General features: G+C 37.7%; 1 protein-coding gene across 1 annotated transcript in view; it reads left to right on the top strand.

Moving 5' to 3' along the window:
• mybpc3 (myosin binding protein C3) overlaps window positions 1–27,122 on the top strand; it is a 40,517-nt gene extending 13,395 nt beyond the window's left edge. Inside the window, exons 10-32 of the mRNA XM_053616683.1 lie at window positions 788–951; window positions 3,942–4,074; window positions 4,308–4,310; window positions 4,618–4,742; window positions 4,828–4,933; window positions 5,988–6,154; window positions 7,811–7,976; window positions 8,214–8,320; window positions 8,420–8,449; window positions 9,257–9,396; window positions 10,309–10,380; window positions 11,179–11,338; window positions 12,366–12,470; window positions 12,579–12,767; window positions 17,099–17,233; window positions 18,009–18,176; window positions 20,434–20,522; window positions 21,208–21,403; window positions 21,573–21,712; window positions 22,904–23,063; window positions 24,413–24,549; window positions 24,716–24,902; window positions 26,725–27,122. Coding sequence (XP_053472658.1) covers window positions 788–951; window positions 3,942–4,074; window positions 4,308–4,310; window positions 4,618–4,742; window positions 4,828–4,933; window positions 5,988–6,154; window positions 7,811–7,976; window positions 8,214–8,320; window positions 8,420–8,449; window positions 9,257–9,396; window positions 10,309–10,380; window positions 11,179–11,338; window positions 12,366–12,470; window positions 12,579–12,767; window positions 17,099–17,233; window positions 18,009–18,176; window positions 20,434–20,522; window positions 21,208–21,403; window positions 21,573–21,712; window positions 22,904–23,063; window positions 24,413–24,549; window positions 24,716–24,902; window positions 26,725–26,756 — 2,911 coding nt within the window. The 3' untranslated portion in view covers window positions 26,757–27,122. The remainder of the gene's footprint in view (window positions 1–787; window positions 952–3,941; window positions 4,075–4,307; window positions 4,311–4,617; window positions 4,743–4,827; window positions 4,934–5,987; window positions 6,155–7,810; window positions 7,977–8,213; window positions 8,321–8,419; window positions 8,450–9,256; window positions 9,397–10,308; window positions 10,381–11,178; window positions 11,339–12,365; window positions 12,471–12,578; window positions 12,768–17,098; window positions 17,234–18,008; window positions 18,177–20,433; window positions 20,523–21,207; window positions 21,404–21,572; window positions 21,713–22,903; window positions 23,064–24,412; window positions 24,550–24,715; window positions 24,903–26,724) is intronic.
• The last annotated feature ends 241 nt before the right edge of the window (window positions 27,123–27,363 follow it).

The raw sequence follows: 27,363 nt of genomic DNA, 5'->3' as shown, positions 1-27,363 counted from the left end.
AGTAATTGATATTTCTGTACACATATTTGGGCTGCAATTTACAAACAGAGGTCATTTCTTTTGATGTTTGTACTCTCTTCTCTCCTCTTGTGTGTGATCATCGAATGTAGAGAGTAAGTGACTGAATGGACGCACATCTGGTTTGCCATCCGCATGATGAATGCTGATGTTAGCATCACGCTGGCATAGTTTGTTCTATGCTGCAACTTTCCTTGCTACTAGCATAACACGAATCACTTTACAGTCACTTTTCATCAGTGTGTTGTTAATATTTTCATGTCTACATTGTTTTCTGAAAATATCTACTGCCTTATCTTGACATGTAGAATTTAATAGAGTAACATCCACAAGCATTTCCCAAACTTTATTTTCAACATATAGTTATTAGATTTTTAATTAGATTCAATTTGCTGTAGATGTGCTAAGCAGTATTGGTGGGCTGTTGAATTGTGCGCACTAACCTGCTCTGGTTTATCTTGTCATGTCTTGGGTTCTGCTTCTGACTAAGTGCAGCAGTTTCTTTAAAAAAGTGCCCAATGGTAAGAACTGAATTATCCCTGTACATATTTAATATGCGTTTTTTTCTCCTCCTGCTTTCTGCCATCAGCTTCTGGATATGGTTCTAACAGTAGTGCTAAAAGCAGTGGCCATGTCTGCAGCTTTGAGCTAAAACATTCTTCAGTTTTAAATTAAAGAGAAGATTCAAAATTCATAACTGCAAACTTGTTGAATCTCACCTGTCTAAATGAGCCATCAATAACAGTTCCCTCTTGCTGTCTGACCGCAGCATGGTCCAGGTGAGCCACGAACCCGATGTGGACGTGTGGGAAATCCTGAGCAAGGCTCCGCCCACCGAGTATGAGAAGATCGCCTTCCAGTACGGCATTACGGATCTAAGGGGCATGCTCAAGAGATTGAAGAAGATGAAAAAGGAAGAGAAGAAGAGCGCAGGTTTGTGTAGAACTTGAAATTGTCGAGAAAGATCCTTTTTTTTCTGAAACAGGAAACTGGAAATCAGACCACTACCTTAACATTAGCTTCAATACTTTATTTAAAGAAGCTGTTTGTAAGTTGAGAGCCTTCTGCTGTCTGTGAAGCAAACTGCAGTTGCAAAGAAAACATTGTCGAGCCGTTTCCCCTAACTGAACACCTCGATTATGTTTAAACTGTGTAAACCCCTTGAGTTGCCTTTTAAGGACAACGGCCTGGAGGTGGGGCTAATTTCTGGGCCAGAAAAAAAAACAACAGTAGACTAAAATGAAAACAATGTATAGGAATGCTGGACATTCCAAGATGCATTAGAAAATATATAATTATTGCATTTAAACATTACAAAAGGCACCTTTAATAGTACAATATATTAAATGTCTCATTGTAGTGTCCAAATATTTCTCAATATACAGTAGTTACACTGATAGAAAAAAAGGGCTACTCAAAGGTTCTTTGGATAGTTAATGGTGCTAGCTTTCTAAAGATATTCTACTTGGAATATTTGCAAAAAAGGGAAACTCCTTGTAGTAGGGTTCTATATACAACTTTTAATGGTTTCCCCAGAGGCACAAACCAATGAAACAAAGAAAGAGTGTCAGAGTTTAGTTTTTGTTCTACAGTTTTTTCTTTCACAGCTTTCACTAGCATCCCAAGGGGTGTCTCTTAAATGTCTGGTGTAGAACACTACAAACAAAGGATATCCTTTTAGAAAAGGATCCAAACATGAGAACCCCTCTGGATGGGTTCTTTTCTGTCATAGTGTTCTACAGTCCCCTCCAAAACTATTGGAACAGCAAGGCCAATTAAGTGCTATATCCCAAAGACATTTTTGAGATTTAAAGATGGATATGAAATAAGAGGATAGGATTTCTGTTTTTATTTCCTGGTATTTACATCTAGAAGTATTAAACAACATAAAACATAGAACCTTTTGTATCAGACCACCCAATTTTTAGGTGAGCAAAAATATTGGAACATGTGAGTGACAGGTGTTTCTTGTTACCCAGGTGTGTCCAGTTAGAGTGACTGTTTAAACAATAAACAGCTGTAAACATCTACTTTGGTCTTACCCTTCAGTTTCACCAGTGAAGACTGCATTTGTGTTAAAAAGGACAAGACAACATGAAGATCAGAGAGCTGTCTAAAGGAGAAAAGCAAGCCATTTTGAAACTGAGAAAAGAGGGAAAATCAATCAAAACTGCACAAACATTGGGCTTAGCCAGTACAACAATTTGGACTGAGGGGACAGTATATAGAACATTTAAGGATCCTTCAACCAGACAGATAGACAAAAGAACCCTTCATGGTGCTAGATTTAACATTCTTTCTAAGTTGTTCCACACTTCTTGCAGTAAAAATCTGTCTTTCACAGCATTCCTCAAAAAAACTGGACTCAGATTACACTCGAGCATACCAAGCGTTCTTTGAATTTGTACCTCTGAGGAAACCCATAGGTTCTGTGTAGAACCCTACAAGATAATGTTTTCATTTTAGAAAATGCTCCATTTCCTAAGGGCTGCCCTACACTTCTTTCAGTATAAAGGTAAAGAGTCTGTGTAGAACCGTATAAATAAAGTTTTTGTTTCATCATGTTTCATTACTTACTCATCATACAGTACTTTACATACAGTGGGGTCCAAAAGTCTGAGACCACCAGGGAAATGCTTCTATTTTGCATTCGTTTCTAATTGAATACAACAATTTTCTTTATAGATGATGTCATTGACAACAACCTGTGGGAAAAGTAAAATCCTTAAAATATGTACATGAATTTCAGAGTTTCTTTGTATTTCGTATGTGTCCTTGTTGCTTTAATGAGCAGTGGATTCCACAAGTTTGTGCAAAACCTTATGATCCATTTTAGATCAAATCCATCAGAATGTTGTCTGAACAAATGCTTCAACAGAAGAGATTAGACATGAGGAAAATCAGAATCTTTTATACAAAGCAATTAACATGGTCAATGTCACAAATTTGCTTACATTTAAATAGGGACCTAGAAATTTTGCAGAATCTTGAATATTAAATATTCAATATATTGCACATTTACTTATCTTGAACCTTCTGTTTATTTAGAATTTTAAATGGAAAAAAAAATATATATATATCCCAGATTTTCGATGTGGTCTCAAACATTTGGACCCCACTGTATGCACATAAATATATTACATTTTCTGTAAGGGACACTGTTTTTTTATGCAACAATCATAATTCATATTTACTGTTGCCTTGCTATCCCCATCCCTTTACCTGATAAGTCATGGTAAACTTGAATGAACTCAGTTTAAATAAGGAATGAATGCACGTGGATCGATTATGTGTGTTGCAGTAATTGATATTTCTGTACACATATTTGGGCTGCAATTTATAAACTGAAGTAATTTCTTTTGTTGTTTGTACTCTTTTCTCTCCATTTGTGTGTGATCTTCAAATATAGACAGTAAGTCTGGATGCACATCTGGTTTGCCATCCACATGACGTATGCTGAAGTTAGCATCACGCTGGCATAGTTTGTTCTATGCTACTATTGCTACTAGACTAACTATTCACAATCCAGTCCAGTCCAATGATTAGGGCACTGCTTAACACAAATTACGTACACAGTAGAATTAACAAGAATATCAGAACCACTTTGCATCAATAAGGGTCAATCCTACAATTTTTTTTTTTTTTTTGGAAATGTTTCTAGGTAGAAGCTCTCTTTGAATAAGAAACTTTCTGCTATAGGGTTCTAATAAAGCATTTTAGGATTACTTCTTGTAGTATATACCTGTCTTTCACAGCATTTCTCAAAAAGCTGGATGCAGCTTACACAAATAGATCTTTGAGTTGTCCCTCAGGAGAAACCCGTAAAAGTTTTGTGTAGAACCCTACAAAAGAAGTTTTAACACCATTTGGATGGAAAACTTTCTGTTACAGCACTTTTTGCAGTATAAACCTGTCTTTCACAGCATTCCTCAAAAAGCTGGACCCAGCCTACCAGGTTGAAAAGGGACACAAGATCAAGCTGGAGATTGAGGTGGCCAATCCTGATGCTGAGGTGAAATGGCTGAAAAATGGACAGGAGATCCAAAAAACAGGAAGGTACCTAATCAGCCACGAACTAGAATAGAATCATTGAGCAATATATACATTCAGTGTTACATTTTAGTTTGCAATTAAAAATGCACAGCTACATCAAAAATTATCTTGTTCTATTACTTGTAAACAAAATTTCTAATAAATGATCTGTATCTCTCTCCTGCCTTTTCTAAATGAAATTGTTTGTTCCTGGATGGCTTGGCTTCTATGTGTTTCACTTCGACCATAACCTGCAGCAAGTGAGTGTTTCCAGTCTGTCTGCTCACGAAAAAGCATCTAGTGTGACAAGGACACTCTGGACTTGATAGCACTAGTATGCTAGAGAATCATGTGACAGCTGCTCTTGTTTTATTCTTGGCTTATTGCATAGCTGACAATACCAACAATTTGTGAATTGTAATTTTGAAAGTTTCTATCATGCCATGATAGTCATGCCATATTTGGAATTTGTCCGATTTAGCGAAATCTTTATCTGTAATGAGGTTTTGTCTCCATGTACATAGAAAAGTAGAAAACTAAGTCACAGTTTATTTGCTGTTCCTTCAGGTACATCTTTGAAAGTGTAGGAAACAAACGCTTCCTCACTATCAACAACTGTTCTCTGGCTGATGACGCGGCATACTCCTGCATCGTGGGAGAGGAAAAAAGCTTCACTGAGCTCTTCGTGAAAGGTACTCGATGATGACTACTAACACAGTGTGGAGGTATTTTTAGCATTTCTGAAGTTTAAGATTCATCTCTAGATTTCTTTCTCAGAGCCTCCTGTGCTGATCCTGCGTAATCTTGAGGATCAGATGGCAATGAAGGGAGAGAGAGTAGAATTTGAGTGTGAGGTCTCTGAGGAAGGAGCTCATGTCAAGTGGTAAGATTCTTATCTATGATCTATGAGCATAATCCCTGCTAAACACATCTATCCCAGAACATGGCAAAAAAAACAAAAAAACCAAAAAGACACCCAAACACAAGCATGACAATGGGTGAAATTGATTAAAGAGTACTACACTCCCACGGGGACAAGTGATAAGAAAATAATTATTTCATTATCAGAAGCATGTCTGTCTCGGATGTGTGAGATTCCTCAGATGTCCAGAAGATGGCATGCATGTCTTTTGTTGAGCAGAGCAGCTGCCAGGCTTTGGCTGACTCAACCTGGCTGACGGGTGGTGCAAAAGTGTGTGTGTGTCTGTGTGTATGCGTGTGTGAGAATGAGTGAGTGAATGAGCCGTGGCTTCACCTGATCTGGATCCAAGGCTGTATATCACCCTGCAGCTCTGTAAATGATCAGCCCTCTGAAAAGGTCATGCCAGCCTTTTAGCAGCTCTGCAGTGTCCTTCAACCAAAATGAGAAAGTCATCACTGTTCATGGCGACTGCCTTTAATGTGCCGCAGAGGACACATTTCTGGAGCTAGATAGTCTGCTAAAATGTTTCTTAGCACTATAGAGTAATACGCATGACCAGAAATATCGCAGAGTAAATGAAGAATGATCAAGGTCACTTCGATCTCATCACACCAGTCATGAGACCTTTTATTTGACAATGTCAGTGTCATGAGTCACAAGAACTAATAAATTAAAGCTTGAGTAAATTTAACAGGATATGTGATGAGGATTTTATGCTCATCCCTCATCAATGTCATTCTTTGCATGTACACTGTAAATTTATAGACATCAGAATGTAACAAGATCAAAATGTCTTGGGATTTAAAGTACTATATTTAGCTTAGTTTTTAGAGCTTTGGTTTATTGACACAAAACAATGTACCAATTCATTTGAAGTACAAAATCTTGCTACTCGAAGCTCTAGCACGTCTACACCTTGATAAACATTATGATCCTGGAAACAGGCTTTAAAAAATAATATGTGGTTAGAAAAAAAAAATAGAGCTGGTTTTATAACCACTTTTCAAATTTTAAGGGAAAAAGATGGAGTGGAGCTTACTCGAGACGAATCCTTCAAGTACCGCTTCAAGAAAGACGGCTGCAAACACACACTCATCATCAACGATGTCACCAAGGAGGATTGTGGCCACTACCGAGTGAAGACCAATGGAGGGCAATCTCTTGCTGAGCTCATGGTGCAGGGTGAGTGGTTAATTTTAGCACTGGTTCTCCTTTCTGCTAAATTCTGTACATACTAGTTCTGTAGGTTTGTAGTTAAAACATATTTACATGAGTGCAAGGTCCTCTTTAAAACTGATCAAATAGGTTAATGCATCATGATTGAAATCTCTTTTACTCTGAAGTCTTTGGTTTAAAGACTGATTGAAGCCATTTGTCAATCATAGCCGATGCACGACAAGCCACATGTCAGTCAAGGCAGACAGAACTGTAGTCCAAAATAAACCTCCAGAATTCCACTGGGCATTCTTCACTCCCTGCTATCTCCTTTAAACCCCGCCTCTTTGTGGTCCTGTCGCTCAAAAATCACCTCTGTTTGTCAGCTCGGTAAACATGGTTGACAGGCCCATATCACATGGTTACAGCGTGCACAATGCACAGACTTCAGCTATTGTTAGACTGCAAGGGCCATATGTTTTATTTTAAGTGTGCAGGTGACGCTGTTTCTTTCCTTCTTCCTCTCCATAACCTAATTCTTACCCTGGTCTGTTTCTGAGATAAATTTGCATTGGTCGATGTCCTTTACTCTCACTTTTATAACCTTACTTTCTATTTGGTTCTTGATCTGTAACAAGAGTGGAAGTGTAAGAAAATGAAAGCTCGACCCTCAATGACCTTTGTGCTGTGGTGCTACTGGAAACACCTTGAATTGAGACAATACACTCTCGTAAATCCATCCGATCCACATCTCCTGCCAGTCTTGACCACTTAATCAAACAGAGAAGGTGCCAAACAGGAGCAGCTGTCCAGCACCACTGACCTTCTGCCAGCTTGCCAGGAAGATCATCACTCCCCAGTAACTTTCCTTTAATTATACCACCTCTAAATGATGAGCTCTGGGTGTATGTCTGCTACAACTATACAATACTACTATGTGGTTATTTCACCTATTTCCAATCTTGTGCATCAGCGTGCCAATGATATTAGAATATATTGTAATTGGATGTATTCAGAGATGGCAAGTCACACACTTTCTTCTTTTATCAGACTGGGTGCTTTTTTAAAAAAAAAAAAGAAAAAAAAAAGTCATAAGGTTGCTATTTTGCAACAGAGTTCAATTTAAGCAGTTGAATTCTAAAAACTATGACAACACAAACAAGCATGAATGTGTCTTTGATGTACTTCTTTATTTATTCATGCCTGATAGAACACTGATTGTACGTGCAAAAAATAAATCCCTCAAATATACACTACACATAAAAATATAAAATTCCTTAAGTAAAAACTAATTACAGATTTTGTATTTGTTTAGCCAATTTGTAGCACAATAGCTAGCTCGAGTATTACCAGTAAGCCAGTTTGTTGTCAGATCTATTAGCGCTCGTCAGTTAGCGTTATTTAATGTTTGCTGATTTCCATGGCAAATAATTATTTAATTAATAACTAAGATCAGGGTATGATTTCAATCTCTGATATTTTGTTTAGTCATTTCTCCCATTGACACCCGTCAGTTCTTGGCTTCTTGGCTATTCTTTAAATTTGACTAATTATGTTAATACAAATGCAGCAATTTAATAAAGAATGTTTTCAGCCCCATGCTGATTTTTTTTTCAGTTATTAACGAATCCCATACTTCATTTTGCCTTTAAATGTCTGTGCTGTTTTCCCTTTGTCCTTTAGAGAAGCAATTGGAGGTGTATCAGAACATTGCTGACCTGACAGTAAAAGCTAAGGAAGAGGCAATGTTCAAGTGTGAGGTTTCTGATGAGAACGTCAAAGGAACCTGGTACAAAAATGGAGTGGAGGTGAAGCCTGATGCTAGAACCCACATCACACACATTGGCCGGTAAGACTGTGAAAGTTCATTGCATTTGAACAACTGTAGAAGTTTCAATTCTTATCCTTTTATTTTCAATGTGGTCAGTTCCAGTCCTGGAGAACCATTTGGTGAGGTCCTCAGAGACATGTGATTCAGTAGAGCAGGGAAATCATTAAATGTGCTGAACTCTGGTTCCCCTGGTCTAGATTTGGACCTCCGTTGTTGAAATGTAAAAGTTCTCTGATATACTCTCTGTCTTGCCAGAATTCACAAGCTCACTATTGATGATGTGCGTCCGGAGGATGAAGGCGACTACACCTTTATCCCTGAAGGCTATGCTTTTAATCTTTCTGCCAAACTGAACTTCTTGGGTACATAGGTCTCAGATTCCTTAGTCAATGACTCAAACATTCCTCAGCCTGGTTAACAGTATGACATTTCCATTTATGATTTTCATTTATATTTTTCAGAGGTCAAGATTGACTTTGTCCCTCGTCAAGGTAAGAATAAAAAGACTACACGGTAGAGAGTCAGTGCTGAACTTCTGCCAGTTAGTAAGTAGGGCACTTATGCTGAGATAAATAGTTTGGCAAATTGCACAATTTTCCACTTACAACAAATGTAGTCGATCACCCAAGACCAATTTGGTGTTCGATGTAAACGTCATTACTTTTACTCTTGAAGCTATAAGGTTAATGTAGCTATGTAAGGGAAGTCTGTCTCACCCAAAATCTTTTTGTGTTAATATCTGCCTCGAACCACATACACTTCTTAAGTGATATCAAACAGATTTGGGGATATAGTGTACGCCACATTATGACTTAACTGAAACCTATAAACATGAACCAGACATTATGTAACTAATTGCTGTAATTTTACAAAGGCAGCCATCTTGGCCCACTGGAATAACATTTTCTTAATCACAATTTGTTATCATTCAGCCCTCTAGGCCTGTTTTCCAAAATTTAAAGATGGAGTTGTACCAATTACCTGTTAGCTACATTAGCTATATAAATCCAATGCAAAACTTAAGAAACAAATTTTCAGGCTGATGGGCTACATTTTGGATTAGTGTTAAAGTAGCATTTTTTTTTTTTAAATCCTTTATTTAATCTTCCAGATTCATTTAACTGCATATGAAAAACAGTGTTTTGAAGTATATTTGTCTCATATGACACATATACTTAAGAATCAGAGTCTGAAAGCTGACCACAACATGGATGAGTTCCCACTTTAATCCTAAAATGCATGTTACCTACATTAAAGGCCGAATGAGCGTTCCTTTCTTCCACTACCTCCATATGCAGATCCTCCCAAGATCCATTTGGACTGCCTCGGCCAAACTGCAGATTCCACTATTTTGGTTGTGGCTGGAAACAAGCTGCGACTGGATGTGCCAATCACTGGAGACCCTGCCCCCACAGTGGTTTGGACCAAGTCAGATAAGGTGGGGGGAGTACTTTTATTAGCATATATCCCAAAATATTTAAATACTGATTGTGCATAGTAGTATCATGATCAACTGCATTATAATGTATTTTCTCATCAATGTTTTTTTTCATCTACACATTTTCTTTTTCAAATAAATAAACAGTATAATAATAACCAATTTTCATGGTTTTCCTGAGGTTGCACCACTTGACGTGGTAAACGGAACCAGTCCAACCATGACTCAAAAATGAATTTCTTTTCAGTATTTGTGCAATACCCTGTGCACTCTTTCTTAAAAGTGTGCAGTACTTTATGGTTTCTTGTGCCACATGATTTTTGAGAAAATCTGAATTTTTCCAATGGGTTGAATACTTTAAAAACGGCCCAATTTTATTTATTTTATTTTTTATAAAATTAAATTATGCTTTATAATAATTAAGCTGCATGTATGATTGGACAGTCTGACATTTTTAGATATAGGGGAGGGGTAAACTTATTTTTAATGCACTAAAAAAATTATTACACATACAGGACATACTGTAGATTAAGGCTACATGGCTAATTTATTTATTACATAATTTACAGGAAAGTAATGAAGTTATGCACAAATAATGCATATCATGTCATTGGCCCAGGAGTCAACTATATTGGCCATTAACAAGCACCACTGCACTGTAGTCCTAAACATTTTCCTTTAACACTGAGACAGGAGTCCTAGCCTGAGGGCTTCTGGTCTAAGCTTCTGGTCTAAGCCCACACAGGTAAGTTTTGGGGAGAGTTTTCGCTCAGCACTTCCTGATATGTGACGGACAGTCACATTCAGAAAGGTTTGTATTGGAGCAGGATGCTCAAAGTTGGACCTGTCACCTCTTAGTCTTAACATCTTAGTCTTACCCATGGCTTCATCGCTTCTGCTCTGCTTGTGTAGGATAAATCTAAAAAGCCACTGGGAGAAGGGAAAGGGGAACCAGCCTTCATCTGGACTTTGAAGGATGGTGAAGTGAGTTATTGGCCTTTAAAACAATAACGCCACCAGAATCTTTTGTTATTATGTGCACTTTCGTTGTCCTACGCCGCCGCTGCTATGAGAGTGTCTTCTGACCTTTGTCTTTATTGTCTCTTTACTGCCGCAGCCACTGCATTGTGATACTGTCTTGTTCCAATTCCTATCTGTTTACGGTCATACCTACTACACATGAGGCATAACAGACTGTTAATATGTTTAAGACTTTCTGTGAAATCACTTATAATAATGATATTTTATTATATATCTTTTTATTTGTCCATAGAAATCTCAATTTTTCTCTACAAAATGTTCCTGTGATGCCTCATGACTTTATTGAGCCTTTGATTTCAAATTATAATTGTCTAATATCTAATACTAACCCATCAAAAAAAACTGCTTCTTCAGTTCAGTATTCAGTTCAGAGTTTCTACTTGACATTAAAGCTTTACTGCAGTCTTTTCTTGGACAGCATTGTGTTCACATGCATTGTATTAGTATATGCTCTGAGGCAAACTGACTGCACCAGGTGAGTGCATGCTTCATATACTTTAGTATATGCACCAAATAACCTATGGTGACACCATACAAACACAGAAGGTAAGAAAAGAATATAATAAAGACTTGATATGCTATATTACAATGCCTCATCTGGTCTTTGGTTTTGCATCTTGACTGAATGTTGCTTGGTCCGGAGGTTGGAACTATGCTCAGTGTAAGTTCTCGTGATTTGATTCTTGCTGTTATTTTACATAAAAAAATGCTGATTAGTAAAAACTGTGATTGGTTTATCAGGTCTTGACAGATGCAAGTGGACATGTCCATGTGGAGAGTACAAGGGGACACTGCATCTTGACTATTGAGGGGGCGGAGCGTCATGATGAAGGCGTGTACTCTGTTATTGTACGGAATCCAGCAGGGGAGGATACCGCCGATATTCGTGTGAAAGTTGTTGGTAAGATATTTAAACGCACTACCCATACCATGTACAAGCCCCTGTGGACTTACATATGCAATATAATAAATATCTACTAAAGGATTGCTGTTTAATCATCGCTTAATAACATTAATTCAATTCAGTTCAATTCAATTTTATTTGTATAGCGCTTTTAACAATGTACATTGTCTCAAAGCAGCTTTACAGAAACATATAAACACAGGATACAGATTTTAAGTGTGTGAATTTATCCCTATTGAGCAAGCCGGTGGCGACGGTGGCAAGGAAAAACTCCCTAAAGATATTATAGGATATTATATACATTATAGGATGACAAGTTGATTCTTGAACTATAAAGTTACTACAACCGAAGGTTTCACTATTACAGAAGGTTCCCAATCGAATCCTATTTAGGAAGCAACTATACATTCATTCATTCATTCTTTGAATCTTACATCATTCTTGCATCAGTTCCAATGAGAATTAACCATCACATCATATCAGCTCCCCTTTAACCCAACCACAGAAACTGAATAACTTTATATTTAATGTATTAACTTTAAAAGAATTTAACTTTATATTTAATGTATTAAATTAATTAATTGTTTTAATTTAAGTTTCATTTTATATACACTGTTTTAGTTTAGTAGTTCATTCATTACCCTGGATGGGAGGCCAGTCCATCTTTTTCCCTCAAGAATGTAGAATAAAGGGGTCAATCTAGCACCCTAAAGTGTTTGTAAGTTTATCCCCTAAAATAACCATTAAAGGGTTTGTGTAGTACCATAACCATATACCAGATGATTCCCTTTCTGAAAAGCTTCCAAATAGAACTCCTCTCAGAAACGACAATGTTTACCCATCCAAAGTAACCCTTTTTCTTATGAGTGCAGGTGTTGATCGTGGCTCTGAAAGTTTAGTTGCTGTCTAGCCCCTCACCACAGCTTTCTGTGTCTTAGCATTTCATTATAAGAATATGACTACTGATGTTCACAGTATTTTTACTTTCAGACTTTTATTAAATAATTTTTAAAAATTTCCCTAGATGTGCCAGATCCACCTCAGGCTCCCAGAATCCTCAGTGTTGGGGAAGACTCTTGTGTAGTCCAGTGGGACCCTCCACTGTTTGATGGTGGCCAGCCAGTTTTGGGTAAATGCCACTCAGATAGAAAGCATGCAATCCTTTGATTTAGGCCTTTAAGAAGTCTTTGAATTGCAACACATTAAAAAACTTACTTAAGTATCTATGTTCTCTAAGGCTACATCCTGGAGAGAAAGAAGAAAAAGAGCTTTAGGTGGATGCGGCTGAACTTTGACCCCTATAAGGACACCACATATGAAGCCAAGAGGATGATTGAGGGAATGGCTTATGAGATGAGGGTCTATGCTGTAAACAGTATTGGCATGTCACGACCCAGTCCTGCCTCCCAGCCTTTTGTGCCTGTTGGTAAGTTTTAATTACATTTGACTGATGCTTTAATCTAAAACAACATCTGAGCAGTTGAAGGTAAAAGCTGTTAGTTTGGTGATGCTGGGACAACTCTGATCACTACATTTGGATCAGTAGCCCAAAGCTTTAACCAATGAGCCACCATTGCCTTGACATACTCCTGATTGCTTGATTAGTCTTCATCTTGGTTTCTATAAACACTAATAATAATTGGTTATAAATATAAATGGGTTGTTTTTTTTTTAGGATGAATGATTTATGGAATATCTTTTGTTTCTGGTTAGACACTGATGTGGTGAAGTGACTTTGCTCAAGAAAAAAAAATCACCAAAGCCATAAACCCAATACTATTATTTATGTCTACAGTTCAAAATGGTTTGTTTTAAAACCAAGGAACTTAACGAAAGTAAGCCATAATGGAATTTTCCAAACTTTATCAAACCTATCTGTATTTATAGGTGATTAACCACAAACAATCTTGACATGTATCTCTGCACTGAGATACTGTGCTGTTAACTGACTTATAATGGAAGTTTAAGGGGAAATGTTGAGTCAGTCAATAGACTTTCACTCTAACAATAATAGAGACAGATAATAGGTGACCATTCATTTCCTGTGTAACACAGAGATAACTTACAAGTCTGAATTGAAAGTTTGTCAATGTAAATACTGCAATGTTAAAAATTATAACCCTGATATATGTATGTTACACATTAAAGCGTATATTTTTTGGGCACAGCTAGATCAGAACTTCAGATACACAAGATACAAGCAACATAAGCGATTTTTTTTAAGTGAACACAGAGATGTATGAGAGAATATCTCACCTGAGATGTTCTTATATAGTTTTATTGAGATTTCCAACATGGTAAAAAGTAATTTTGGTTAATTTACACTGTTCCTAAGGATTATAAGAACAGTTTCCTAAGGTTATACAGAATCTGAAACTGAGGCACTTCCATGTTTATTTAAAGCTATAACCACAAATGATTTCCTCTGAAAAGGTAGTCCCATCTCTAAGAACATCTCTAACATGATAAATGTCTAGAGCTTAATTTACAAATACTTTTGCCCGAAAAATTTGTAGAAGCACTTAAAACAGATTTTTCACACCAACATTTAATAACTTTTCTTAAATTTCCAATATAAGTGAGTTTAAAGTCGATGGATTATATGTTTGTTTCTCAGTACAAGGAAACATGTTGAGCAAATTGCCTGGGGTAATTACATAAGTAGTACATCTGCTGTAGATCTTAGAGATTAGGTTGAAAAAACATTGGAGTATGATTTATACCAAAATGTGGGCATGCAAAGCCTGGGAGAAAATCAGGAAAACCCCTGAAGAATGATAAATTGTTCCTTGTGTCAAAATGGGAATGCTTTTATTGCTTGTTTAGCAGAATACTAGAGTGTAATAGAATAGGGGTTTTGTGTGTATGAGCTGGTGCCAAGCATGTCCGTGTCAAGGAGGCCCTTCTTTCATCTGCTTGCCAATTTAGGGATGCTGCTCTATTATGGCCACCTGGAGTCGCTCAGCCACACGTCATCATACCAATGGTTCAAGGCTCTGTCATCTCTTTGGAGAGTGGATGTTCAGTGCCTAAAATAAGACCCATTTTCAGGATATCTACCCAAGCTTAAAAGACTTAAAGACACACGTTTTTCCATTTATCTCTATGTGATAGTAATTTTATTGCCTCATTGTCCCTTTACTTTATCTGGTGCAAGTGGTCTGAAAAGTTAACAGTTCAGCGTGATGTCCAGCACAAGACAGTAGATTAGGAAACTATGTTTGGCACCCTCCTCTATAAATAATGGCATGTTAGCATAAGGTTATGTCCAGGCGTATGGCGTACACAGGCTGCTAGACTACAGAGCGGAGGGGGGAGGATGCCCAGCTTAGCTGCATTGCTGCCATCCACAATTCTGATCACAGCACCCTGAGGACGGGACAGGAGAGGAGTGCAGCAGATGACAGGGATAGACAGGGACTGAACACAAGGCAGCCAGGCTCACAGACCACTCAAGAGAGTATTTACAAAAAACCTCAAAGGACGATACAGCAGTGATCAGTGACGAAGTGACCCACCAGCAGGATGACCAAGCCTATACTTCCAAAAACCGCGGAGAAAAAGCCGGCCAACGAGGCCCCAGCAAATGCTCCTGCAGACCCCCCTGCAGAAGTCAAAGAACCTGAGGTAATAGCACATCCTCCAGAAGATACAGCCAATGAAGCAACTGTTCCTCCAACTGAGGAACCTGTTCCTGCAGAAGGAGAAGCTTCTGCAACTTGTACAAATGGAGAAGCAGTGCCAAGAGAGGGGGCACCTTCAGGAGAGGAGGGAGCACCCGGGGCTGAGGAACCTGCCCCCCCACCTGAACCTGAACCTGAACCAGAGCCAGAACCTGTCGGCAGTAGGCGCCTCATTCTACTTCTGCTTGTCCTTATGGAAAGCTAGTGAATGCATGCCTTGAGTTTATGTAGACATCAGTATATCTACAGAAATGTCTTGTTTAGATCAGGATAACTTTTCATATTGGCTGACTTGGCTTTGAATACTTTGTTACCAACTAGTCTTCAGTAGCCAGTATCAAAGTGACTTTCTCTGAAATATACAAATGGAAAAAATGTGTGTGCATAGAGGGGTGCATTTAGTAGAAGAATGCTTGTATATGTGCAATAGGGTTAGTTTACATAGTTTAAATGCATTTTTTGCATTTAGCATTTCATTGCAAGCATCACTGTCACCTGTTGCAATAAATTGCAAAATAACTCAAGCAATAACTCAAGCATTCTACACTATGAACAAAGGCTAATTTGGCTACTCTTAGTCTTTGTTGGATATTACGATTGGATTTTTTATGCTGTATTCTATGCTACATACTGTACACTGTAATGAACTGGCAATTCAGTGGAAAATTTGGATTTTTGTTTTAAAGATGCTGCAGGTTTAAATTTAAATTCCAGCTTGGAGCACAGGAAATACAGGGTTCATGTTCGTTTCTGACTTTATCAAGACTTTTTCCAGGTTGATTTTTTTAAAATGTTCCAGTCTATGTTCTGATGTAAAGGCAGTCAAATGTAACTGAAACAAAAAGAAAGAAAGAAAGAAAGAAAAAAAGTAATAATCATTAGAGAGGCTGTATTATTGTGGAGAACAAGCGAATATATCATGGAAATATCTTCAAATATTGAATTTATTAGAGTCTTGAGTCTGTATTTCTTTGACAAGAGTATATTCCAAAAGCATTTTCTGAATTTAAATCTAAAAAGGGATGCCTTCAAATTCCATACTGTTTTCTAGATTTTCCAGACTTACAGCAAACCTTTCAGTTGTTCAAAGGTTATTTATTATTTTTCAAGTTCATCCTAGGGGAACCATCCTCCAGCATTCTGCAGTTTTATCACAATACCCGAACCTGATGGGACAAGGCCACATGTAAACTATTTCTGTCCTGAATGCAGCATGTCCTTAACACCATCTATATCTTCGAGATGTCCTTATCAACACTAGCCCAAGTTTAACTTGTGCTTATTCAAACAATGGCAGTTATGCTCAACTATAATGGGCAGCTGAAGGCCACGAAGGCTGGCTGGAAGATAATGTTAGATAAGATATACTAGACTTGGACCTCTGGGTTTTATTGCCCCAATAGTTTCCATTCCCTTGTCCTCCGACTGACTATTAGAAGAGCACGGGGTTGAAAAAAAATCCTGGTGACAAGTCCTAGTAAATCCATATAGCAAAGACTTTTGATTCCCTATTCAGGCTTTGGTAGCTTAGTTACTAAGCAACCTAGTGCTTTATTTCTCTGATATGCTTTAGTAAATGTACAGTGCTGAGCAAATTTCCACTCTAAAAATATACATCAAGCTGTTTTGTATTTACATTACTGCCAATAGGCAAATCCAACAACCAAATATTACTGGAAATTTAATTTTTTTAATTTTACAATAAGCTTTAGGTATAACAGAGCTTTAGTTTATTACACCTGCTTTCATACTGGATATATGGATTCTAAATTTATTTTAATTTGATGGGCTGAATTAGAACCTTTATCGGGCTTGTCGTGGCCTGCGGACCATCTGTTAGACACCCTGAACCATAGTCTGTAACTATATAACTACACTGTGAGCTTTATAGAGTAGAGTAGATTTTTAGGGTGAGGTCTAAGATTATAGTCCCGCTGGACTCAAATGAACTGGTACTAATTTAAACACGGGTTAGAATACTGCAAACTTACAATAACTTAATCAAATTCCCAAGTACCAATTCTCAACATCTGCTGTTTATTAAATTTAGTTCAATTCGTGTGTTTTCCCTCAGCCCCCTCCAGTGAGCCCATCGGTCTGTGTGTGGATGACATCAGTGACACCACAATTTCTCTGAAATGGAGGACTCCAGAGAGAATAGGCTCTGCTCCTATAGACGGCTATGGGGTTGAATACTGCAAGGAAGGCAGTAAGTGCATGACTATGAAGGCTTTATGTGTATCTGAGTAAGTGTTATTGCAGAATGAAGTGTTATTGCGTGTCACTGAAAATGAATACCTCAACTCCACTGCACAAAAACCACTACACCTTTTACTCCTTACATTTTCACTTAGACCTTTTATATAATCGTTACAAATCTCAAAGATCGTCATTTTATTGTGCTTTTAATCTTAATTTATTTCTATACAGTCAAATCTATGTCAATTTTATCTAGATCATAAACAATAATCTTTGCACATGGACTGCTCAGTTGTCTAATTATAGTTAATTTTTCATTTCAGTTACTTTTTAATTGGAATTTTGTAAGCAGATTTAAGTACAGACACTCTAACTTTCAGTCAAGTATCACTTTGACCAGCTACTACTACTAATTAATTAATTAATTTTTACATATTAACCATACTCAAGTATAATTTTCTGTAGACTTTCACCTCTGTAGTCATAGTATGAAAGATGACTGTTTATCGGGTATCCTTCCTGAACCCAGTGTGTCCAGATAAAATGCACTTAACATATGATCTCCATAAAGCAATAGTAAATTGTGAAGCATTGATCTACAAAGAACATCTTCTGATTGGTTCAGGATTAAAGCAATAAGCCATGAGAGAGGTATTCTATGAACAGAACAATGGCTCGAGTGTAACTGTTTTATTAGTATAAAAACCTGGAGCGTTGCTTCTGTGTGGACTACTGGCATTTTTATGCAGACTTGTGACATTTGCTTTGTCTTACATTTCATCTAGCTGATGAGTGGATTCCAGCATTTGAGGGCCTTACAGAGAGGAACTCTGTGATCATCCGTGACCTGCCTACAGGAGAGAAGATGCAGTTCCGTGTACGCGCATATAATATGGCTGGCCCCAGCCTTCCTGCCACTCTGTCCCAGCCTGTCACCATCCGCGAGATCATGCGTGAGTTCAATACACACCGAACTAACAAATTAACATTTTATATAAGGAGAATTGTACTGTAAGTCATTTTATCCATTGGAAAAATGTAGGCATTACAGAATGCAGTGCCTATTTATGGCAAGTATTACCAGAGAGAATATACTAAATAGCAGTCAAGCTCTACACAAAAGGAAAAAAATAAACAACCCATGGTACTAAATGCAGAACTAGAGTTTTCTTCAAACAGCACAGGGAATTGTAAAACTAAATTTGCATTTCTCAGCTGCCTTTACTTCAATTTCAGCTGCATTTAGTTGCATCAATTGCAGCAATACATTAGATAGAGTGCTTTACAAAAGCTTTTATTGTTTTAACTTAATAAATCTAGTTCACTGAGGCAATCCCCAACTTGTTCCCGATCAGCTTTCAGCCACTAGCATTCACTAGCTTTCATGAGTAAGAGATATACACAATTACATTAAAGCATGTCTGTACAACAGAAAGCCCAGGGGCCGGATATAGTCCTTGACCTAACTCCTTCAGGCCTGGAAGTAGAATAAATTCAATAAAAGGCTCAAATTGTTCGAATAGACACATTTACACAAATATATTATGGATCCCTTGCCTTTTGCTTGATGACTTCCTTATTATTGCCCTAAACAACATAGCTTGCAGTTATGAGTTAAAATAGCCTGCTTGAGTCATGGCCATTTTTTTTCCCATAAACCATTCTCATAAACTTCATTATTAGGTTTTATAGGGCACATTTGTGATACAATTTCCCATTCCTTCTCATTTCCTTCATGTGATGTATGTTGGGTTTTTTTTTTTTTTTTTTTTTACCCCTTAGTTTGTATCAGTTGGGACAGTCCTTTTGACATGAAGTAGAAGCCTATCCTGGCATCATTGGAGAAAAGTTGTTCAATCACAGTTTGTTATTTGATGTTGCCAATCTGTTCAGGAAATTTCCTATAGCTTATATACACGACAGCTATTTCTCAGAATCCTATCATGATTCACGTCTGCTAACATCTATAATGTTAAACTTAACAATACAAACCCTAAGAACGCCTCACTGACTGACTGAAACACAGATGCACAAACAAACAAAACATTCCTTAAGTACTTAGTTGATGAACACTATGAAGTGTTACCTGTGTCAGGTTAAATGAATCTAAATCACCTGTTAAAGAATACAGAACCAACTAAATATAACCAGGTCAGATTTCATGAACTGTAGCAAAAGAAGCTGAGAACCTTAAATTCATTTAAAAAAAAAAATCACAAACCTACAATCTTCAAGGGCTGTGTTGTTAATTCTACTTGAAATCCTCAAGGAAGGGGAAAATATTTAGGTTCCCCCAGAAAGACAAACCAAAAGAAATCTCCCGGCAGACCTTTAAGAGTGTAGGAGTCAAGACTTTTTAGTGTATGATGCCAGCTGATCATTTAGATCTCAGTTACTTAATGTTCTAACTTTAGAGAACCTCACTAATATTTCCAGGGCAGTGTATCCATTTTCTCATTTACTTTCCATGTCAGGGAAACTACTCTATACATTTCCCGGATGCAGGGGAATCCTGAGCACTCCTCTGCTGCTCATGTGTCATATAGTATAAGACCATAGATCTTGTTCGCACACATTCATTCTCGTGTTCATGTCTGTCAGCCGTTTACAGCAAATACTGTTATGGAGGTATGACGTGAGGTTTATTTTTGGGTCCAGGAGCCCCTTGGACATTCCACTTGCTGATAAAACAATGACATGTGAAGTGTAAATCTGGTAAAAGACCAGCTGGGAAGTCTGTTATGCCACCTAAGTGATAAAGAAATGCAGCATTTTGTGAACAGCTATTGCATAGGTTTATCTATTAAGCCTTTATAGTATAACCACTGTGAGCTACAGGAGAATTATTCAGGTGATGACACATACTCTTGTCTAGTTTTGAAAAATATTCTCAGTGTCTTCTTTCAACATGTCATGTGTCGAGACTCAGATCCAATCCACCTACTAGCATATTTTTGAGAGGTGGGAGGAAACCAGAGGACCCAGAGGAAACCCACAGAGACACAGGGAGAACTTGTGAAACTCTGCACAGACAGTAACACCAGTCCAGAATCAAACCAGGGACCTTGGAGTTGTGAGGTGGCAATACTACCTGCTGCACCACCTTGCGACCGTGATGTTTAAAAATGAGTTGTTTTGCCAAAATGTTCAGCACTATTATCTCCAGGGTCACTTCCCAATTCTCTGATTTTTCTTTATACCTTCTAACAGAGCGTCCAAAAATTTGGATCCCTCGCAGTCTTCGCCAGACCCTCGTCAAGAGAGTAGGGGATACTGTTAACCTGGTGATCCCATTCCAGGTAAGAATAAACTGTCCTGGCTGACTCATCAAAATCCATTTTTCCAGGTTGTGAATGTGGAAAAGGTCAGTGAGGGTGAATACTTATGCCAGGTACTGTACAATTGAATAAGCCTTGTACTATATTGGATAGCTCTTTGCTGATCCTTTGGCCTCCAACTGGAGTGTGTTGGCCAGACTGAAATATTAACTACTGTGTTAACAAGTGTTAATTAGGACAGGAAGGGCCTGTTCTTTTTGCTTCTTGTTGAAACACTATAAATACACAGAGCTGTGCGGCTGAAGCTTACGTGTTAATGACACAAATCTGAACAGCAGCTGTAAAAGCTGTCTAGGGAAATGTGTTACTTAAAAACAGCATGCATACACACACACACACACACACACACACACACACACATCTGTTTAAATCTCCTGCACTAGCACTAGGCATTTAACATAGCAAAACTGTTTCCAATCAAATATATTTATCAAATATATCTACATATCTATTTATATTGTATCATATGAATGTAACATGGATTTTACACTCGCATTTTACAGTCCTCAATATATATATATATATATATATATATATATATATATATATATATGCGCATAACCTTGAACAAAATAGTTTTTTTTAGTTGTTGTTTTTTCAACATATTGTAACAAACAAATGTGATAAAAATGGCATCTTTCTTCAGGGAAAACCAAGACCAAAAGTGACCTGGACGAAAAACGGTGAGCCTCTTGACCCAAAGCAGGTGAGCGTGAGAAACAGTGAGACCGACAGCATCCTTTTCATCAGGAGGACAGAGCGCAAAGACTCTGGGACATATGAACTCCAGGTACAGATTGAGAACGTGGAAGACAAGGCCAGTGTGACCATTCAGATTGTGGGTACGTTTTCATGTACATTTCATCATCTCAAAACACTGTAGGTTTCTCATGTCCCATTAGCTTTTGTATTCATTATGTTAAGACTCTCATACATTGCTGTAAAACTAGCATTTGTTATTCGAGATTGTGGGGTTTTAATGACCATGCTGTGATCGCTTTTCTCTGCCAGACCTTCCTGGTTCTCCTCAGACCTTGAAGGTGGTGGATATATGGGGTTTCAATGTGGCGCTGGAATGGAAACCACCCAAAGACAATGGCAACTGCGACATCACTGGTTACACAATCCAGAAAGCTGACAAGAAGACCATGGTATGTACGAATCTGTCCAGGTATTTGATTTACTTAGCACTGCTATATGTAGCCAAATACAAATATGACATGGCCATGCCTGCGAATACTGAATATTGGAAGCAACTGTCATTCTAAGGGGGATTTTAAGGCTGAAAGTTGAAACTGGAGAAATCATTATAAGTTGCATTTTCAGTTGAATTTGTGGAAACCACTTGAAGCATTCATTGTGTTGAACTATATCAATTGCTTTTGTTTGATTTGTTTATTGCAAACAGCTGAAAGTCAAAATTGTAAATTTTGACAATAAACCTGATTTGCAATGAGGGTTGAATATTTTGATTGCAATTGTATGTTCCACGCCCCCCCATCCCTCCAATAGCCTAATTTAAGCACTGCCAGTACGCCACGCTCTTCCTCTCATTGTTCTCTACAAGGTTAGTGGCTGAATATGAGTTACACCACTCATCTGTATTAGGCCCAATTTACTCTTAGTGCATCCAGAACAATGAGCTGGGAGGCTTGGGATCATCACATTTCACACGACAATATCTAAGTCAGAAACCAGAGACGTCCTGCTGCTAAATATAAAAGCACTTTAGGTCCCTGGTCTTGGAACATGCACATAGACTGCTATTTTATTCCCATCTACTCATTCATCCCACACTGTCATGGTAATAGCATTAGACTTAATACATGCGTAATGTGACACAGCAACATTAAAGGTTGACGCTGCATGGTTACATATTTATAAAAGGTGATATATAATATTGAGTGCATGATAAGGATTCAAATATGTTGCACGATGATATGACAACTTATAAAAATTAAATCCCTTATGAAAATAAGTAGTAGAAGCAGCTAGAACATCTTTACAGCCAGGTTATGTTACATGGCACAGCCAAGCAAATTTGTTAGTGGTATCAGTCTTTATACCACAGCACTGCTAAATTCCCAACTCAGAAGGTCAGAAGGTGTTGGGTAATTTTCTATGACAGCAGCTCTGACAGTAGTGCCGGCTGTAAATGAAATATAAAAGGTAATATTAGATACATTTGACTGTACTCAAGATAGTTTCACTTGTTAATATGTCATTTTTTGTAGTGCACCATTAAATTAAATGATCTTTTGTAGTTTAGTCTGTAGTCTGTAAAATCGATGTCATTTTATCACCCAGAAAACCATTTGTGTGTATGTGTATTTGTTTGACAGGAATGGTACACGGTTTATGAGCAGTACCGGCGCACTAACTGTGTGGTGTCTGACCTGATCATGGGGAACGAGTACGTATTCCGAGTGTTTGCTATGAACATGGTGGGCCTGAGTCCGGAGCCATGCGACTCTAAGGACAGCGCATACATCCAGAAAACAGGTGAGAGGAGCTGTATGTACTCATACAACATTTATCCTACTATTAAGATGCTTTACTCCTTTTAATTAAAAGAAGATTGAAGATAGCTTGAAGATTTCATAAATACGTACAGGTGCATCTCAAAAAATTAGAATATCATGGAAAAGATATTCACATTTTTTTCTGTAATTTAACTCAAAAAGTGGAACTTTCATATATTCTAGATTCATTACACAGGAAGTGAAATATTTCAAGCTTTTTTTTTGTTTTAATCTTGATGATTATGACTTACAGCTCATGGAAATCAAAAATCCAGTATCTCAAAATATTAGAATAAGAATTTATAATACAGAAATTTCGCATTCCTAGTGTCAAGCCACTCCTGAACCAGAGACAACGTCAGAAACCTCTTACCTGGGATAAGGAGAAAATGAACTGGACTCTTGCTTAGTGGTCCAAAGTCCTCTTTTCAGGTGAAAGTAAATGTTGCATTTCATTTGGAAATCAAGGTCCCAGAGTCTGGAGGAAGAGTGGAGAGGAACAGAGTCCAAGTTGCTTGAAGTCCAGTGTGAAGTTTCCACAGTCAGTGATGATTTGAGGTGTCATGTCATGTGCTGTTTTTGGTCCACTGTGTTTTCTCAAGTCGAGAGTCGATGCAGCGTCTACCAGGAGATTTTAGAGCACTTCATACTTCCATCTGCTGACAAGCTTTATGGAGATGCTGATTTCCTTTTCCAGCAGGACTCGGCACCTGGCCACAGTGCCAAAACTACCAGTAACTGGTTTGCTGAGCATGGTATTACTGTGCTTGATTGGCCATCCAACTCGCCTGACCTGAACCCCATAGAGAATCTATGAGAGACACCAGACCCAACAATACAGACGACCTGAAGGCCCCTATCAAAAAGCAACCTGGGCTTCCAGAACACCTCAGCAGTGCCACAGGCTGATCGCCTCCATGCCACACCACATTCCTGCAGTAATTTGTGTAAAAGGAGCCTTTACCAAGTATTGAGTGCATAAATGAACATACTTTTCAGAAGCTCGACATTTCTGTATTATAAATTCTTTATTCTAATATTTTGAGATACTGAATTTTTGATTTCCATGAGCTGTAAGCCGTAATCATCAAGATTTAAATTAAAAAAACACTTGAAATATTTCACTTAATGTGTGATGAATCTAGAATATATGAAAGTTCCACTTTTTGAACTAAATGACAGAAATAAAATGAACTTTTCCACAATATTCAAATTTTTTGAGATGCACCTGTAGACTGCAAATATTTATTCACATTAAATCAATGTTAGTTTTGTACTGCATCATCAGAGATATCTTGATATTACTCTGACATTTTGTTCTAACCGAAGGCATGGAGTACAGGCCACCCACCTACAAAGATCATGACTTCTCAGAGGCACCCAAGTTCACACGCCCACTGGTGAACCGCTCAGTCATCGCAGGCTACAATGCCACTCTCAGCTGTGCTGTAAGAGGCATCCCTAAGGTAAGAAAATAAGATCAGAAAGCATTATTCCGGCTCATCACATCATGGTTTCGCCTCTAACATTGTAAGTAGAAGCAATGTTCTGCATGTTGCTACAGTAAATGTCCTGATCATTCCAGAATTGTTTACAATGTCCTTGAATCTTACTGTCCATTTTAATACTCAGCCCAAAATAACATGGTACAAGAATAAGATGGACATCACAAACGAAGCCAAATACCGCATGCTCAGCAAGCAGGGCGTTCTGACTCTAGAGATCAGAAAGCCATGTCCATTCGATGGAGGCGTGTACACGTGTAAAGCTGTTAACGCCAGTGGAGAGGACACCGTGGAGTGCAAGCTGGAGGTTCGCCGTAAGTATCTCACACAGCACCTTTGACTTCTTCATTCACATTCCAAAGTAAATAACACATGCACACTGACACAAGCAAAGTGACTGTCTTGCTATTTTGATAAATCCAAAATAATTATTTGAATAATTACATAACATTTCTGTCTGCTTCCTGTTTTATTATACTACATAGCATTCAGTTATGTGACACTGTTATCATATATGAATAATATATGATACCTTTCTATATTGACTCATGTAAATGTGCATTGTATGTGTAGATATATGCTGACATAAAAGCAGAATCCATGGTTTCATTCTTACACAAATACCTAATACAAGATATATTGTATGCTACTCTGAATTTTTAAGTAGAAAGGAATTCTATGACTTCATGCAAAGTCACGTTTGTTTTTTCCTGATATTCATAGAGTCCAGGAATAGGCGTACACTGGGTCTGAACAGCTTGCATTAGTATTTGTATCAATAGATATCAAAGGAACATGGCGTATTCTGGCATATATCAAATGTCCTTGTTTTATTGTGGATGATTAACTTTTAAAACCTGAACCTGAGAGTGTATCTGAGTGCTGTGTTTCTCAACTCGTGTTTCAGGGATGCACTGTCTTGCAGATTTTCAGGTCACTGCTGAAAATATGAATGGGGCAGTGTGTAATGCTCAACATGGTGGCTGGGTGGTAAAGGCAGGGGGGAAAAAGGCCCCAAATTCTTACAGTGACATACACAGTGTGTTGAAAAGTTTTCATAATAGACACTTTGTGTTAGCTATATGGAAGTATCCGTAAAAACAAGGCACCTACTTGAGTTCTATAACATAATACTGTAACATATAAGTGCACAATGTTCCTTACCCTTGAGTATTCCATTCACGTCTTTTTATAAAACAGTAAACAACAAATTTCTATTTAAATGTCAGCTGCCAGTCATGTTTTAAATATAAATGGCATTATTGTTATTTACTCATTTTTCCATCAAAAGTGTTTATAATGCCACCCACATTGTGAGCTGCCTTTAAACACACAAGGGAAGCGGCCAGAGCAGCCTGAAGCCTACAGGCATTCTTCAAGACCCTAGGATTCTTCAAATGTGTGTTTAAACTGTCATCTTTTTAATCCGTTTTTGGTCTTTCCTTATTCATGTACATAAGATCCTGGTTGTGTATGACTTGAAATAACCGTGTGGGTCGGTGTTGCTAAGATGGCCACTGAGTGGAGAGGCTTTACTATAAGGACTTTGGTTAGATGTAGGGAAAATCTTTGCAAAGCGGTGTGTCCTGAGAGTTGAGAAACTCCGACTCGGTTATAGATTCCAAAGGTCCAGAATGGATCCTTTTCCAAAGAGATCCATAAGTCCAAATGTGTGACTCACTTTAATCCTTCCTCCTTGCTGTTTCCTGTTTCTCTTCACCCTTTGCTACTGACTCCCGCAGAACGTGAATAAACTCAGGTTTGCTCAGTCTGAATTGTTTTGAAGGTAAGATCACTACCATTAAACAGCTTTTGGTTCTGCTAAAAAGTCTTTGTAATTACATCCTTTTAAGCATGATAGGTCACTTGTAACTGTTTTTTAGCCCTTACTTTTATATAATTCTATATCTATATTAATATTTGTTGCCAACACAGACAAGTTTATATTCGATTAGAAATATTTTATTTATGAAATGCCACACTTTATGTATAACGGATTACTCGGACTAAATGCTTGTTTCCATTTTTTAAACATAAGCAATGATTAATTTGACTGAATACATCATAAACACTGAATAGACAGCTTTTTTATTGGAATAAACATCATTGTCTCGTGTTTCTGCCTATGCTTTGCAGCTCAAATTTCCAAAGAGGAGACGAAGAAGTGAGACACTCAGATTTATGTCTGAGTGTGGACACGGTGGGGACTCAGTTGACCCTCCAGGCTTCCTGATGACATGTCAGAGGTTGCAGTACCGAGCAGAAAGAGTTCATTGTGTTTGCGTGTTCTCTCAACATTACGCACATACCCAGCGTTTCTATGCAATATGCCGGAAATGCATTCTTTCACACTTTCACTCATTGGTGTGTGTGTGTTGTTTGTGTTCGTTTCATTTCATTTCATTTCATTTGTTTGAAGTATAGACATGAATGGTTCTCATCATAATCACTCTTTTAGTTTATGTGGTGTTTTCTCACTTGCATCTTGAAATGTGTTGTAATGTAATTTAATGGAAAATACATATTTTGATTGATGCACAGTAAATTTGATTGACTGATGTGATTGAAGTGACTGATGCACCCATCTTGATGTGCTTCTAGTTTAAAGTTGGCTGTGAGGCTGAAATATAATATCCATCAATAGCTAGGCAAATTATTACATATACATTTAAAGACAGATACACAGCTGTATTTGTGAATTCTATTTTTTTTTTTAAGTGTATAAAGTCTGTACTGCTCTGGCTTCATGCTGTATTTCCTTCAAATACCAAACGC

The sequence above is a fragment of the Ictalurus furcatus genome, chromosome 27, assembly GCF_023375685.1.
Source record: "Ictalurus furcatus strain D&B chromosome 27, Billie_1.0, whole genome shotgun sequence".
Lineage (NCBI taxonomy): Eukaryota > Metazoa > Chordata > Actinopteri > Siluriformes > Ictaluridae > Ictalurus > Ictalurus furcatus.
This window is presented reverse-complemented; position numbering and strand designations above follow the sequence as displayed.